Below are 17,240 nucleotides of genomic sequence, written 5' to 3' on the forward strand. Positions count from 1 at the left end.
CACATCCAACAACCACCCCTTCACAACCCTGTTAACATGATGAAACACTTCATCAACACGTCCCCTCTCTGTCGGACCACACAACAACTCCCTTAAAGGACACAGAATCTGTCCAGGAGATATGGACACTGTTCTAAAAGTTTAAAAAAGTCCGATGTTGTTGATAGTGAAATAAGACGCACCCCCTCAAAGAAAATGAAATGTTTCATGTGTAAAACACAATCCTAAAAATGCCTTTGAGAAATGAGTTATCACACATAGTGTCAGTACTGTGAGTCATGTGAATCGGTGGAGCGTGTACAGAGAATGGTGCCGCTACCCACAGCTGGGGGAACTCACTGAGGAACTGTTCACACTTACACAGTGTGATAACAATGGAAAAACTCCATGATATACAATACTGCTACAAAGAAATAGGACCAAACAAAATTTTAAATAAGTTGTGATCAGTGCAATAATCGAAAGTAAGCAAGAGAGTCGAGGTGCCCTTGTCATAACCTTAAAGTTAAAGATTAAGAGGGCCCCTGAATACAACAGGGGGAGACCTCAAGGACATAAGGACCCAAGGATCCACCTTACTTTCAAACGCTGTCAGTGTAATTTATTTCCAACATTGTTTTACATCCCAGACAACAATATTTAGCCAGTAAATAGTCCAGGGATAGACTCAGCACCAGTCCCTTAGTCCCAAACTAGTGAAAATCTAGATGGACGGATTTTCTCCCCAAATCTTGTTATTTTATATAACCACTAGTCCAAAGTGAACTGTGGACAAGTTGGACATGACCATTGGTGTCTTCCCTTGAACACATGTCCAGACAGGACAAACCAGTGGGGGATAGCACGAACACCATGAACACCAAACCATGTAACATCAATAGACAATCTGCTGAGTCAACATTGCAATAATCCCCAGCCTATGAGAGTTGGCTTTTACTACAAGCATCAGACACCGGATATCTATTCAACTCTTAAATCACAATGATTTAAAGACTTTTTTATAACAATTATCAAATGTATACTACTAAAAAGAAGACAAAGAACACCTATTTTGTTTGTTTGTTTGTTTGTTTGTTTGTTTGTTTGTTGTTTAATACAGCACTCAGCAATACTCAGCGATATCACGGCAGTCTGTAAATAATCGTGTCTGGACAAGACAATCCAGTGATTGATATCAAGAGCATTGATTCATTAAATTGGGATACGATGACATTCATCAACCTAGTCAGCGAGCCTGACCATCCTATTTTTTTCTGTTAGTCACCTCATATGACAAGCACAGTTGCCTTTTATGGCAAGCATGGGTTGCTGAAGACCTATTCAACCCCTGATCTTCATGGGTCCAAAGAATACCTGATTTTTTCATGGCTATTATAGTTAATTTGTTAGACAGATTAACTAACAATAGTCAATTGCATGTTTCTGAGTGCTAAGACATGTGTGTGTCCATTCCTATGGATGAGTGCTCTATGTGGAAGCTATAGTTTGGCAGAAAATGTCACCTAAAACGCTTCAAGCATGGTTTGTGAAACAAAGCTAAATTCTTGTTCAAAATTAGAAACATGTGTTCAACAGGCTTGTGGACCTGGTTGATGCATGTCATTGTATCCCAATTGCATAGATTGATGCTCGTGATGTCAATCACTGGATTGTCTGTTGGGACTTGATTATTTACAGACTGCCATCAGATAGTTGGAATATTGGTGAGTGCGGTGTTATGACAATCAACATGACATTCAAACATGGAAATGTGAGATGTCAAAGGACACAACAAAAAGAAGTGACAAGGATCAAAATAAATAGCCCGATTACAATCAGTTATTGATTAGGTATTTTGAATCCAACATCAATGTTCAGTTCCAATCAAATCATGCCCCCCAGTCTTGTATAGAAAGGAATAATTGCGTAACATATTCCGACAGAAAATATTGTATTTTTCTCTCTCCTCCTCTCACTACAAAAGGTCATGACAAAAAGAGGATTATTGCATGAGACGAATAATAATCACTCAAATATTTCTTTCACCATTATGAATAAAGCTACCGATCAAACTCTCCTTCAGTGTTACTTGAACTTAATCCTGAGAAAGAATGGCATTAATATTCATTTTTAAAGAAATGAAAAAACATCAATTCACATCAAACATAATGCAATTACCCCCTCAAAGAAGTCTAACTTTCAATCACCCAATAACGAATATTTACTCATAAACTGGGCAATAATTCAATGAGAATCACCAAAATCGGAACAAAAATTGCCAACACAAAGACCGCCATATCAGCCTACCAGTCTAACTGTCTCAGATCCAACCAAATTCTTCAGCTAATTTTGGCCACAGGAATCCCCCTAGACTATCAGCTTGCCTCCATAACTTAAAAAGTAAATCAAACACAACAATCATTTAAAATAATGCAAAAATAATCATGTCTTTGAGAAAGGGCTTCAATGTATGTTTGCACAAGAAGTTGAAGTAGGTGATCTCACAGCTATAGCGTTGACAGTTGAGAGTGGGTTATAGGCTCTGTAGAGCCTTGGGGCCGGGGACCAAGGCTAATATTCCCCACGTGGGGCTCATAACATGGCAAGAGCGTGGTGGCCTGGTTCAGTCAGCTCTTGGAGACACGGATGACTCATGCTCAGTGCCATGCTAACACACACTTTGGTAATTCAAACGAGTTCCTGTAACAAGATCTCAAGTGTTGCAAACAAATATAAAAACCCACGTGTGACATCGTTATTATCAAATTCCCATATCGGTTAATGTCTGGGATTGCTGGCGACTCCACCGCCTTATGTTGATAAATATGGGATGGAACCATCATGACAGGTCGTCTTTTCGCACAACTATGCATCAATAACATGGTGTCGAAACAATGAAAGAATTATTCAGTGTATGGTCGCCATTTTTTCAAAGCATCCACAATCAAGTGGCTTTCAACACATGTTGGAAATAAATTGTGGAATGTGAAACTGATGCAAGTGTCCTTACAAAGACGTCATTATAAGAATAACATTTATCACTGTAAGACAAGTAAGTGCATGCAGAATTAAAACAACACATGGAAAAGGATTTGTGCATTAATCAAATTAATGACACGATATGCTTTACAGTTGGAAATGCAAGTAAAATGTATGCAAAGCATAAATAGCTACACTTCCGTCAAATGTATTTCAGTGAGTGAGTGAGTGAGTGAGTGAGTGAGTGAGTGAGTGAGTGAGAAGGGTTTTACACCACGGTAGCAATATTCAAGCAATATATTACATCAATGACACCAAGCATAGGCTCAACACATGTACCCATTTAACACGACCATAGTCCTTCCATGTTTGTTTATTTGTTTTTTGTTTAATGCCAACTCAGCAATATTCCAGCTATATGACGGTAGTATGTAAATAACTGAGTCTGGACCAGACAATCCAGTGATTGATATATCATGAGCACTGATCCACTCAACTTGGATACGATGACATGCATCAACCAAGTCGGCGAGCCTGACCACCCGATCCCGTTAGTCGCCTCTTGCGACAAGCATGGGTTGCTGAAGACCTACTCTACCCCGGATTTACACGGGTATTCCATGATGTAGTACACAAGTATGTACAGCAGAAATGAAATGCCTCTTCAATATCACACCGATAGATGTGTCATAAATGTTTTGATGCCTCTATGCCAGTTTCCACCACTCCATCACCCTGCAAAAACCCATTGGAATGGCACGAACGTGAACTCTGACAGTACCAGATAGGACAAACTGTGAAACAGCTTTGAATCAAAATCACAAATACATAATTTACTGGTCTTCCTTCCACAGATTTTTCAATCCTAGCAAAGAATATTAGTATGATATCATAATTTATGATTGTCTATATTTGCAATATGTTTTGAATGTTTGATGTAAAGGGAGTGGATTTTGAATAACGTATAATTTTTGAAATGTTACACATTGTATTTCATTTGAAATGTGAATACAGATTTAAATTTTTAAAAATTGATTTAAAAAAATAAAATAATTTATGATGTAATTGTAGAGTAGCTGATTCAAACTCACTAGCCGAGAGAGACCGCTGATATCATTTCTGACCCAAAAGCTTGCTATAAATATACTTCCTTATAAACTGATCAGAATCATAAATATTAGGTTGTGGCTGAAATCTACCTTGGTTCATCATGACAAAAAAAGAACTGTATTAACACATAAAAATAAGCTGTACTTTCAACAAGTTAAGTGGAGAAAATGTGTCAAGAGTTGAAAATTGTGTTATATATCCACATGGGCCACAGACTTCAAATGCCAGCATGCCCTCTGCTGTTTCTGCTGGCCACAAGCCAAAGGACCAGAAGCTACACCAACCCCTGAACCTGATGACATTGTTTTACAACTAAAATTAGTTTCACTAACGGGTACATGCAGGGGTCCGGAAACCGTCATATGCGCCGGACATGTCCGATTGGGAATCTCAAATGTCCGGTTTAAAATATTGCTTACCGGACATTTTAAAAAGTATTGTCCGGACATTCTTAAATTTTGACCGGACATGATCAACAGTTAGGACTGAGCAGTTTCTGTCTGCAGTTGCAAAACAATGAAGATTATCTACACTGACAAGCTTTGTTTGTTTTGATTGCTGTAAATACATCGTCAATCAATAATTTACCGGTCAGTAGGGCCTATTAAGCAAGTTTAAATATCCTCGTATGGGTGCTTATTATTTAAATAACTTTTGTTGTTAAACCATTAATACTGCAGCAATTGAGAGATTTAAAGGTATTTTACTGCCACTTCATTTATTCAATCACGAATCAACACACATTTTGGAGATACATGTAAACACAACAGGACACAAAGAAACAATAAGGTTAGAAGAGTTATCCCCCTTTAACAACACCTTGCATTCATCGTGAACCTTCTTTTTCTGATTATGAGCAAGTAAAATCTTCGATTTGTGCATCATTTTTGGCAATAATGCAATCATTGGTGGACAGGAAATACCCAAAATGGTTTCTCACATAGTAGTACATTGCCATGTTGGGATTTGAACCACAGAACAAGACTGTACACATATCCACTGAGCTATGCTAAATGTGTAAAAGGATGACATCACAAACTGAAATAGTCTTGCACATCAGCAGGTTCATGTGTCTAACGTAAAATAACCATTGTAAAGAGAGACCATATACTCCACAGTTTCATGCAGGGCCCATTTCCAGCCATGTTGTTTGTTTGTATATTGCACTCAGCAATATTCCAGATATATGATGCCGGACTGTTAATATTAGAGTCTGGACCAAACAATCCAGTGATTGACATCATGAGCATCGACCCACACAAATGGGATACGATGACATGCATCAACCAAGTCATCGAGTCTGATCACCCGATTCCATTAGTCGCCTCTTGCGACAAGCATAGTCGCCTTTTACGGCAATCAAGGATTGCTGAAGGCCTCTTCTACCCCGTATCTTAACAGGTCAGCCATGTTGAATGAGTGACTTGTGTAAATAACACTGAGGCATTGCCACTGTGTGAATGGGGCAATCATTATTTGATAGATTCGCATACATGATAAATGTTGAGATTGCAGAAAAAGAAACTGTGTTCTGGATGATTGAATCAAACTTTCTGTGACTGTCAAATGTCCCAAGACTTCTATTTTCTGGTACCATGTTTGTGTGGAAGTGTCCAGTTGTTTCCTCATGAACTACTGGTTCTGAGTACTAGCATGAAGCTAATGCAGGCTTCACTCTAGGAATTTTCTGACATGGGCCCTTTACGTGAAAATTTCACATATTCCAGAGGTACGTCCATACAGCACAATGTTAAAATGCCCCAATGTGGGCGTTTTTAAATTTTGGGTCTGAAAACACAAGGCCCCACCCTAGAATTATCTCTGCAAATGGTCTGCTGAGAGGAGTGGGAGGTCTGTCTGGAAGGAGCAAGTGGTCTGTAGACAGCGATGAACACCTGCAGCAGTATCTATAACCATGTACCTACCTGGCTCTGGGCAGGAACATGGCTCCCTCGATGAACACCGACCCTGACAGCAGGATGTACCAGCAGATGGCAAGCTCCCCTTGGCTGAAACACAGAGCTTCTGCTAGTTATCAAGTTATCATTTAATCACCAGGAATAGATCAGGATTTATCTAGGATTCCAAACCAAGTACCCTCTGTAAGCAAATTTGGAAAACATGTAATGGGTGTTTTAACACAGCATTTTAACATTGCATTGAAAGCAGTAATCTTGAATTAAGTATTGAAGACTTTTTTGTTGGTCCTCTTATCAGTGAAATACAAGCACCTCGTCCAAGCCGTCACATTATTTATAACTGTACAAACATGAATTGGGAAATTTAAAACTACGAGTAGTGTGTTATATCTACTGGAAGAAGTGTCTTGATCTTGACGGGCTGTGCTGTCAGCTTCAACCAGTGTGACATATCTACTGGAAGAAGTGTCTAGATGTGGACGGTCTGTGCTGTCAGCTTCAACCAGTGTGTAATATCTACTGAAAGAAGGGTCTAGATGTGATTGACTTAGGCCTGCGATTCCACGATATTCTCGCAAAGTTGTCATAGATATCGCATCAACATTCAATTCAGCATGATTCAAAATCGAGTATATCTTTCAATAGTTTTATCTGCATTAACACTCTCATTTTCACCTATAAAAATAAAAAATGTTGTATTGCTAGAATAAATTTATCCACAGTACCTATAAATATATAAATGTCAATAAAAAACTTACACGCTGGTTTATTCAATCATCCAAAGTTGTCAATTGAAACAGCGATTTGCATACTAGCAACATTGCATGCTATCTCTTACTGTGCATAACCGATTCCTATATCACTGCATGGAGCTTTGCATCAGCTGACAATGGTGGAGTGCGTAACATTTTTTTTATCCCCGATTGGCAAAACGAGTGTTTGTTTTTACAAACTAAACACTTTGGTAGCGCATGAAAATCATATTCCGTGATCTACAACTCCAAGTCATTGAACATATTTTTTAAAGACTTAAATCCTAGCAGAAATCAAATATGTTGATCTCCATGTATGTGCATCTGTGCAGAATTCAAGGGAAAAAAAAGGCAATTACGGGTAAAGTTTCAAAACATGAGCAAATTACGATTTTGGAATGACAGCAAAACAAAAACTAAATGAACATACATACAACTCCATCTCCATAATAATCTACAAATTGTAGATCAGAAAGGATCGTATTTTAGATGAGACTCACCTAGCCAGTGACGGCACCAGTGGAAGAGTTTTCATGAACGTACCCTTGTGCAAGAATGGCCACCATGAGTGAATTACAAATTTTGAACTATTTCTACTGGCCAAACAGCAAGCTGGATTTAGAGTTTTTAGAATATGCTACGAAATGTTTGCTTCCAGATTTGTCCATTAAAATTGAAAACTGTGACTTAATCATTCAAATGTAACTCTTAAACATTGTGAATGTCAACAGTCTTTTCAACTTCCGGTTACTGGTAAACATTTTCTGGCTGCCTTCTAAGTGAAATAAATGACTTAATGGTTGCTAATTAAACAAGAGGGTGAACCTGGAGCAATAGTCATTGTATAATGAACTGTCACTTCCAATTAATTGAAAAGTCCAAATTGATAAGATTTCATTTGACTACCGGCCTCTGATATGGTACACACTTCAGATGAAAATAAGATGGCGAAATTGACGAAAGCACTTGAATGTTAATAATATATTTTTTGCCAACAAACTGTAATACCCTTTACAACAGTCGCTATTTCATTTCACCACTCTAAATATATTGAATTACGATCAAACACACATTGTCAAAATTTGGTAACTGCAGATTGTTGTCTCCTGCATACCAACGAAATGAACAGCTGATGGTGGTAAACATGCCTCCTAAACGGTCTATAATTGTCCTCCCGAATAATTCCCCATCAAGTCGACAATGAATAGAAATACATAAATATTAGTGTAATTTCTCCTCAAGTAGACGATGAACAGAAATATAAGTCGAATGTAATTTTTTGTTAACACTAATAATATTTTTATATACATGTATTCGCAGTGGAATAAATAATGTTCGAAAATAGGATATCCGAAGATATATCAAAAATCAAATACGGTTTCCCCACTGTGTGAAGATGGAATATCTCTGAAAATCAGCAAAATCTCATCACTCGGCAAAAAATCTCATTGCTCTTGGACCAGGGGAGATTTTCTCTCATAGCTAAAAATTTCCAGGATAATCCCTGTGGACGTGCAGTGCTGTCAGCTTCAACCAGTGTGTTTATCGACTGGAAGAAGTGTTAAAATGTGGACAGTCTATGCTGTCAGCTTCAACCAGTGTGTTTATCGACTGGAAGAAGTGTCAAGATGTGGACAGTCTATGCTGTCAGCTTCAACCAGTGTGTTTTATCTACTGGAAGAAGTGTCTAGGTGTGGACGGTGTGTACTGTCAGCTTCAACCAGTGTGTTGTATCTACTGGAAGAAGTGTCTAGGTGTGGACGGTCTATGCTGTCAGCTTCAACCAGTGTGACATATCTACTGGAAGAAGTGTCTAGATGTGGACGGTCTGTGCTGTCTGCTTCAACCAGTGTGACATATCTACTGGAAGAAGTGTCTAGATGTGGACGGTCTATGCTGTCAGCTTCAACCAGTGTGACATATCTACTGGAAGAAGTGTCAAGATGTGGACAGTCTATGCTGTCAGCTTCAACCAGTGTGACATATCTACTGGAAGAAGTGTCTAGGTGTGGACGGTCTGTGCTGTCTGCTTCAACCAGTGTGTTATATCTACTGGAAGAAGTGTCAAGATGTGGACGGTCTATGCTGTGACTATAACCAGGAAGTACTGTCAACATTAGCTTGTGATAGCCAGCCTCATAACATAAAAACGTCAAAGCTGTTCATGATCACTCAAGAAAACAGTTTGAGCTCAGTGATATTGGACAACTCAATTGTGTGATAGGTTGGGAGGCTTTTGGCACACATTGGTAGCAGAGCAAACTAGAAAATGATAAAAAATACCATTTTTAAAGAAATCGAAACTTTCCAAACAATCTCAAAAATTAAAAAAATCCATAATTACATTGCAAAAAGTGCATGGCATATTCTCTATAATATTATTGAAAACTCTTCAGTCTGCAGACTGCTAGTCTTGTATTGCATTGGGAGAGATGTCTTATTATGCTAAAGATCTAACATCTAATTCTATACCTCACATCATTCTGAATCCTAATTGTTTTCAATAAAAATTGTCTGGGAATAATGGTTATAACTGATGCAAGTCATGCCAATCCTTTTAACAAGTTTAACAGCATAGTCTATTTTAGCCAGAGTCACACCTCAGGGGCAACACAGGCATTCCAGCCTGAGAGTTTCAGACATCCTCAATTTTCTCGGTCCAACACTTGAATAATCTTGACTAACCCTCTTACTCATCATGCAGATCATCAATGTGTCGTCGTAACAAAGACTTAAATTAAAAGCTGTTTCAATGACAACACTTCACAGCAACGAAGTCTCCAAAGTATTTAATAATTGCAGGAACAGTGCAGCTTGTAATTATTTGTGTAACAGAAGGCTCAGTTGAGCTGGTAAATCAATGATTTGATACAGCTTCAAAACACAACAAAAACATTCCTCATTGCCATGGTTACCACAGCTTTGAAGGCTCAAAGATTGAAAATTAACCCCTTAAATTTAGAAAATAGTGTCCAGATCAAACTGCAATACCTTAGCTTCTCTGATTGATCCTCTTCACAGGTTAAACATAGGACATTTGGACAAAAATACAGGCGACCTTAGAGTAGTCTAACACTTGTAGCAAACTGTTCAACATGCCTGGTGCATTAGAACTAAATACCAGAAAACTAAGTCACACAAAAATAGTTTCAAGAACTTCAGAAAACACATTTTCTTTGCAGTAACATAAACGAAAAACTTCACTGTCATCTTTGACACAAGTAGGGCACATGTATCCATGGTTTTTTCAAGGTCATTCATTCTACTTCAATAACCAGTAGCCTGAAACTTCAATGGTACAATTTCTTCCAGGCTAGTAACTTCAAACATACTTAATGTTCAGTAAAATATAGAGTTAGGTGAAATGGGGTTTAATGTTTCAAAATTTTGCACTTATATAGCGGAGTCCATGTAAGTGTGTTTGGTTGCATGAACTAGTCCGGACTTATGATAGCCTACTGAGATACAATGACACAATTTCACATGAATACCCCACTCAGCCACAGTATACTGACTCTTAAGTGACCAGTCCTTGTTTTAGCCCCTTTTTGCTGATCGAGCACCAGACAAGGTAAAACCAACTACCAACTTTTAATGTCTTTCGGCATGATGCGGCCAGGGATCGAACCCCTTATATCTTCCGCTCTCCGGGTCAGACACTCTACCACTAGACCACGGAAATGGTCAAGTAAACTATAGGGAGAATTATCATGAAAGACATCAAATACTACTCCAAAGAAGTCAAGTACCACCTTATTCTTTCATATATGTATTACTTCAGCTGAAGCCAGTCACGTTCAGGGAAAGGATGAGTACTGCAACAGTCTGCAACTTTAGCCACACGTTGAAAGCCCTAGTCTAGTAAAATTCTGTTGGGTCTCGTAAGCTCAGCTAATAATAGTCCATATAATAACACTTATTTGAAGGACTGCACAGTATTAACGGTATACCGGTCTACTGCAACACGCTTTTCAAATGATATGTATTGCAATATTTTGTGCATTCTGGTATATTGGGTTTCGTTATTATTTGTATCCTTTCACCTAAGAATTTCACTCATAAAAGAAGTTAACCTTCAAAATTGATAGACAAAATGCAGAAATACGCAAGTGACATTTTGCTCGCATTGTTATCTCGCCTGTATCCATGACTACAAAATCTAGGTGACTGACCATGCTACGTAATTTTTACTGTTGTATGTAGAAATTAGGATCTGCATGTACAATCAGTGCCAATCACTGTCGAACACTTTAGCTCCCAATATATAGCAATACATATCGCAATATATGGCAATACAATCTTTTTGCCAATACATAACCCAACTGAATTCTACTGAATATTATGCTAGGGGCCATATTCGGGCTACAAATAGACTCAAACATTTTTGGCACAGACCGTTGCAAAGGCATCTTCCAATTTTTTTTCTTGTGGTAAATAATGTCTCCTTTATAACCTTTATACAAATATCAAAAGTGCCACATCACCAGATAAATTTTCTATGTAAAATACCAGGAGCTGTCAGAAGACCAAACTAAGCAGGCTGAGCATGGGTATGAGGCTGGCCAATGCAATAAGCCATCAGGATGTTGCTACTCACAGCCTTAGATGAACCTGTCCCCTCCTTCACTTTCTACACCGCTATTATACCAATACAGTATGTAATCGATCCAATGGAGCAGCCGTCTATCAGCCGAACCCAGTGCCTTGCATGTGTGCATGTGCATTGCAGTCTTTCATCCACATGCTCATGGCGCACGTCGAAAAGTGCAACATGTGCGTAAGAAACGTCATAAAAGACCTAGGATCGTGTTATTTCTCTTTTCTTGAACCAAGGTATGAGAAACAGCCGGGAGGAGTTTTTGTGTAGCCAGGAATATCTTCACCACTCTCAGAATAGATGCCAGAGAGGACTTGAGAACACGCTTTGGCGTCTCATACATCTCCTTAAGGCTTTACTGTAACAATGCTATTAGCTGGTGCAGTACTTCACGAATTATACCTGATCTACTTAATGTATACAACAATCCTTAACAAGTTCACTTGAGTACTGTGCCATTTTACCTGTCACTGAGACAAATTTATAATGCGATCAAATATGCCGTTAAGTGCAGTGAATATTGCATCTCTCTCAGAAGGGGAAGTGGCCGATAGATCATGGCGCGAGGATAATGAATTAGAAATGATAATGAATTGCCGTGTGGCGAAGGATCCGTCTCCTTTTGCCAGGAACAGGCACAGCTAATCTAGGATTATCTTTCCAAGTTTATTTCAGGAACCTACTTGGCAGCATCCCCAACTTAATTGTCCGCTGATGTTATGATGTCAACAACTCCACTTAATTGTTTGTGTGGTGGCTTGAAAGCTTGGTTTGGCTACATGCCACACCAGCTACTTATAGCCCCATTATCAGCAGTCAGTTATTGCATTCCATAATCAGTGATAACTTCTTCTGGTTATTGACAGCAAATCTGTGTTGTGACATCAGAAGCTGAATTCAGGGATACTGAGAGTGTCAATCATTAAGCATCCTTGCTCCCTTAGTGAACACCCACGTCGGTATAGGTCGGGCAAATCATGCATGTTGTTTTACACTGAAGTGGGTGCACTCCACTTAGCAATATTCAAGCTAAATGAACCGGTCTGTAAATACTCAAGTCTGGACCAGACAATCCAGTGATCGGCAGTGACAGCAATGATCCATGCCATCAACCAAATCACCAAGCCTGACCATACGTCCCATTAAGTCACCTCTTACAACCAGCATAGGTTGCGGGGGACCACCTTGAACTCGGAACTCCCAAGGGAGTTTATGCTCAAGTCAGCAATTAACCCGTAATATCATGGCAGACTATAAATGATTATGTCTGGGACAGAGAGACCAATGGTTGATAGCATGGACAAATATCCATGCCATTAAGGGCTGCAGTGTTGTGCAATCAGTCGTCAGACGGCCAAGGCACAGTTTAGGATTTATATACACCTGCTAAGAGGTCGATATTCAGCCCAAAGTCAGGAGTAAGTGTCTACAGCACATATTTCCAAATTGGAATAAAATAATTCCAAATTCATGCTAAGGCTAAAAAAAATAATAGTTGTGGTTCTCAGGCACCGCCCACATCATCAAAAAGTCTGCTGCACATTTCATTGTATTTCCATTTTCCAAAAAATATAAAAATCCTAATACTTAAACACAACGTGATCCAATATAGCACACAGTTACTTCCCTTTACATGTGCACTGCATTACTGCACATCGCGTGTCATGGTCATGGCAGTGATGAGGTCGTATGCTTGTTTATACAGGGAGGTCCTTTTCCAGGTTGACGGTACACAACTGTTTATTGGTTACATACTAGTTTGAAAAAGCAAAAAAAAAAATACCACCACCCACACGCACGATATTTTCAAAAGTCATTGCCGGAGAACCAATTCTTTTATTTTTTTAAGCCTAATATAGTTATAAGCAATATGATGGCTCTAGTGAGAATACAGGACCAATAAAGACAAACAGGTTTAAATGCTTAGTTATATATTTTTCATTGAATGCAATGTTGAAAATACAATGTAAAGATACATCTGAATTTAGGAAAGAATATTTTTTTTAAAAATCAATTTTTTTAACAAAATAAATCTTTTTCATAATTTGCCAAGGGCACTGAGTTTGGAATCGTAGATTAATTCTGCGGGTCACGTTTTGATTTGCTTTTTTCATGAAAAATGTTTGTGACTAAATGTATCTGAAAACGACAAATGTCCATAGTCTTAAAGTCTAACAATGTGTTTCATGGTTCAATATCAACTTCAATGCTTCACAGTTGTAATAACATTAAATGTTGATGTCACATCTCACAGCAGTGTGGCAAATTTTGCCTTGGAAACCTCACACGATCCTAAACAGAATGACAACTCAATCATACATACCAATAAAGAATATCATTTGCATCGTGGAACTCATATCTGACAGTGTGACAGAGGGATCGGAGTGCTGGTTCCCGCAGAGTCGACAGAGCTTCCATGCCATGTAGGTAGGCATAGATAATGTTGCAGTCCTGGAACACAGAAGCAGAATGATCAATAAAACATACCTGCAGTCTTTTATTTGTTTTTAAAAAATCCTCATTGCATGTTAAGAATTTCAGTATGGTGAGTTAGTTGGGCTTAATGCTAATTTGAAAAGTCACAATATTTCCCGAAATCATCTCCAATATTTTCTGACATGAATCAGTATCAAATTAAGTTGTGAGCTCTAAATTGTGAGGAAGGGACTATGCATGATGCTTGCTCAGTGTCAATGTCCTTTTTAAGCCCAGACAATGTAATTAGAGACTGGACCAACAAAGATCCGGGATAGACTAGGTCTTCAGCAACCCATGCTTGACATTAGAGGCATCTAGCAGGAACAGGTGATCAGGCTTGGTGACTTGGTTGATGCATGTCATCATATCCCAATTGCGTGGATCGATGCTCATGATGTCAGTTACTGGACTGTCTGGTCCAGACTTGATTATTTACAGACTGCCGTCATATAGCTGGAATATTGCTGAGCGTGGCGTACAACAAACAAACAAACAATTTTTTACTAAAGGTAGTCAGATTCAGACTAATTGCCCAATTGATACATTCCATTAAAAAGTCTACAGATTGGTATTGAAAGACTTGAAATACATTTGCTGTCTTCTAATTTTTCTGAAGTCTGGCTTTCCTTTCAGAAATAGATTTCGATTAATTTTCAAATAATACAAACCTAGTTTCAAATACAATTTTCTTACATCAATACAGATTCCAAATCAGATGATTCCTTGAGCATGTTGAATGCAAAGTGAAAAAAAAAGATTTAGAAAATCTATGAGGTATATTTTGAGACGTCAACATGATCAACAAAAGCAGCAACTGTTTGTGCAAACCTCCAAACATGCAGGCTGGCCAATAAAAAAATGATCAAACATAAAACCTCTTAACAAACACAACTAATCAACATGATAATTACCTTGGTATATGTAAATATTTACAAGTCCTGTGTAACTACACAGTCCGTGAGGTGTAATGATCAAAGGGAGGTAACTCTGAGGGTCATACACCTCCATAGCAAACAAGGTCATAACAGCTGACTGTTTTCACTCCAATCTCCACACAACTAAATAATTAAATAACAATAAAGGAACCTCAACTAATTCATAGATGCATCAAGTGTAACAATGTTGAATCGGTTTACGAAAACTCTGTCCATTTAGCAATCAGCAACAGCAGCATAACACGAAATAAATCAATTACTTAATCTACATGTGTCAGATTTCTGAAATCCCGCAATCCAATTTGACCGGCAATAACAAGCCCATCACACTACATGACTCATAGATGACTTGTGTACATGCTGTAATAGTTTCACTGATCCTAAGCTGTAATGATGTAGACTTAATTAGACTCTGGAATGTTGCAGACTTTCTCTGGAAAGCGAGAATTTCAACAGTTGATTGGTCATAGACGCCAGTTTTATCATCATGTCCTGTATTGTCTCCTCTGATGTTGAAGTATAGCAACTCTGGAAGCTGGTAAGGGAAGTTTTAGATCACGTTCATATTGTGAGTTTATGAATAAAAAATGTGCTTCCCTGCATTACCCATTCATTTTATTATGGTGAACAAGTACAAGGTGATTGAAAATGCAAAAAAATACCCTGATGAAAATGAATTTTTCATGAATCATTGAAATAGCATGTTTATGTAATCACCTTCAACAACTCTGACTAACAAATGAGAAAACACCAGATACTGAATGTTGATTTCATTGATGAAAGGTTGAAAGAAGTGTTGACACTGTTCACCCCTCGCACCAGCCCATGGTGAACGCTCCAAGCAAACATGTTCCCTGCACAGGTACATGCACTGCAGTCAATGAAGCTCTGCCAGGGTGGATGATACCATTGTAGAAGGTTCACACACAACACCAGGATTATCAATCACGGGATGAAGTCATCAGACTTGTGGTCCATGTGTTAGCAAACTGTGCTGAATACTCAATATTCCATTCATTAATACTATATTATTACCAATAATGGGCACATTGTGTCAGTCTCCACAAACACTCAATTAAATGCCGACTTTCAGTAAATGAGTTTATTTTCTCATTTTCATTCTGACAAAAAACGTACTGCACTTTTCATTAAATGTTTACTGACTTGGTACCTCATTAAGTTATTACATCCAACATTTGACAAGAAATACATTTAAGTCAAGTGATAATTTTCTTGTCAGTACTCTAGATCAATAATAAAGAAGTGAATTTTTTTTTCCATTTTTGAAATTAACATTTTAATTCATTTATCCTATATATTTGAAATCAAAGATTTAGGGGTTGCAAGATAAAAAAAAAAAAAATCAAGGCCCTTCGTCAGCTTCATGGGGTAATTGGGTAGCTTTGTGGTTAAAGCGTTCGCTCGTCACGCTGAAGAACCGGGTTCGATTTCACATTGTGTGAAGCCCATTTCTGGTGTCCCTTGCTGTGATATTGCTGGAATATTTCTAAAAGCGACATAAAACCAAACACTCACTCACTCATAAGCTTCATACAAGCCTCTTCACCCTTGATAAGGCATTTGTCTGAACTGCTAGTCTACAGGCCCAAAACAAGTAAAAATTGTGTTGGGCTTGCACATACAGGGTATACACCACATACAGCCAAGTCAAGTCTGCAGTAGTTCTAGTAATACAATGCTTTGACTGGAAGAAGGAAAGACATCATCAAGCTGACAACATACAACTAACAGCCACTCATGACCGTACGGCACGCAACCTCTCTCAGTGTAATGCAAGCTGGAAAACACAACATTAACATTCATTTAGCAGATAAGCTCCCATCCAAAAACAGCACCAATCACATTGGGCTAATCCCCTCCCACATAACCTACGCATGTAAATTGAGTTTAAGTACATACAACCTGCCTGTCTGAGGTGTTGTACAATTTTTGTTACAAGCGAGTCGCTGGTTCATCGTACCAGTCAGACATCCTCATCTAAGGGGCTATATACCCAGCTAGGGCTCAGTCATTACATACCCACTCAATGCTGAAACCTCTAATGCACAGGTGTGAGTGAATACCCTGGTTTGGCTGGTAGAGGCACCCTCGGGTGACGGTTTTGCACCATTGAAAGGGATACCAGAAATGGATAAACACTTAACCAACAGGCTACGCAAGTGCTTATCTAATGTAAGTGGAGTCCATAGAGTTCCTATAGCTGGCAAAGACCAGTGTTTGATCATGGCAAGTTTCACATAGCTTTTTTTTTTTCTCCATGCCCAACCTGAAACTTTCCTTCTCTCCATACCCAGCCTTAAACCCTACTTCTACATGCCTAGCATACAAAACCCTCCTTTGTGCTCTGCATAAAAATCCCTTCTCCACCTCTACCAAACAACCTTGACTTTCTCTCCATCTTTACCCAAAAACTCTGACCATCTCTCCATCTTTACCCAAAAACTCTGACCATCTCTCCATGTCTACCCAA

General features: G+C 38.6%; 1 protein-coding gene across 10 annotated transcripts in view; it reads right to left on the reverse strand.

The window, feature by feature from the left end:
• The window catches only part of LOC139467890 (rap guanine nucleotide exchange factor 6-like), a 172,936-nt gene that overhangs the window by 121,703 nt on the left and 33,993 nt on the right, over positions 1-17,240 (reverse strand). For all 10 annotated transcript variants that reach the window (XM_071249434.1, XM_071249423.1, XM_071249424.1 and 7 more), the window contains 2 exons: positions 13,660-13,787; positions 5,994-6,077 (listed from right to left, as the gene is read on the reverse strand). In XM_071249434.1, the coding sequence (XP_071105535.1) occupies positions 5,994-6,077; positions 13,660-13,787 (212 nt within the window). The remainder of the gene's footprint in view (positions 1-5,993; positions 6,078-13,659; positions 13,788-17,240) is intronic.

This window comes from Haliotis cracherodii, unplaced genomic scaffold (assembly GCF_022045235.1).
Source record: "Haliotis cracherodii isolate W230 unplaced genomic scaffold, xgHalCrac1.p SCAF_2, whole genome shotgun sequence".
In the NCBI taxonomy this organism is placed as follows: domain Eukaryota; kingdom Metazoa; phylum Mollusca; class Gastropoda; order Lepetellida; family Haliotidae; genus Haliotis; species Haliotis cracherodii.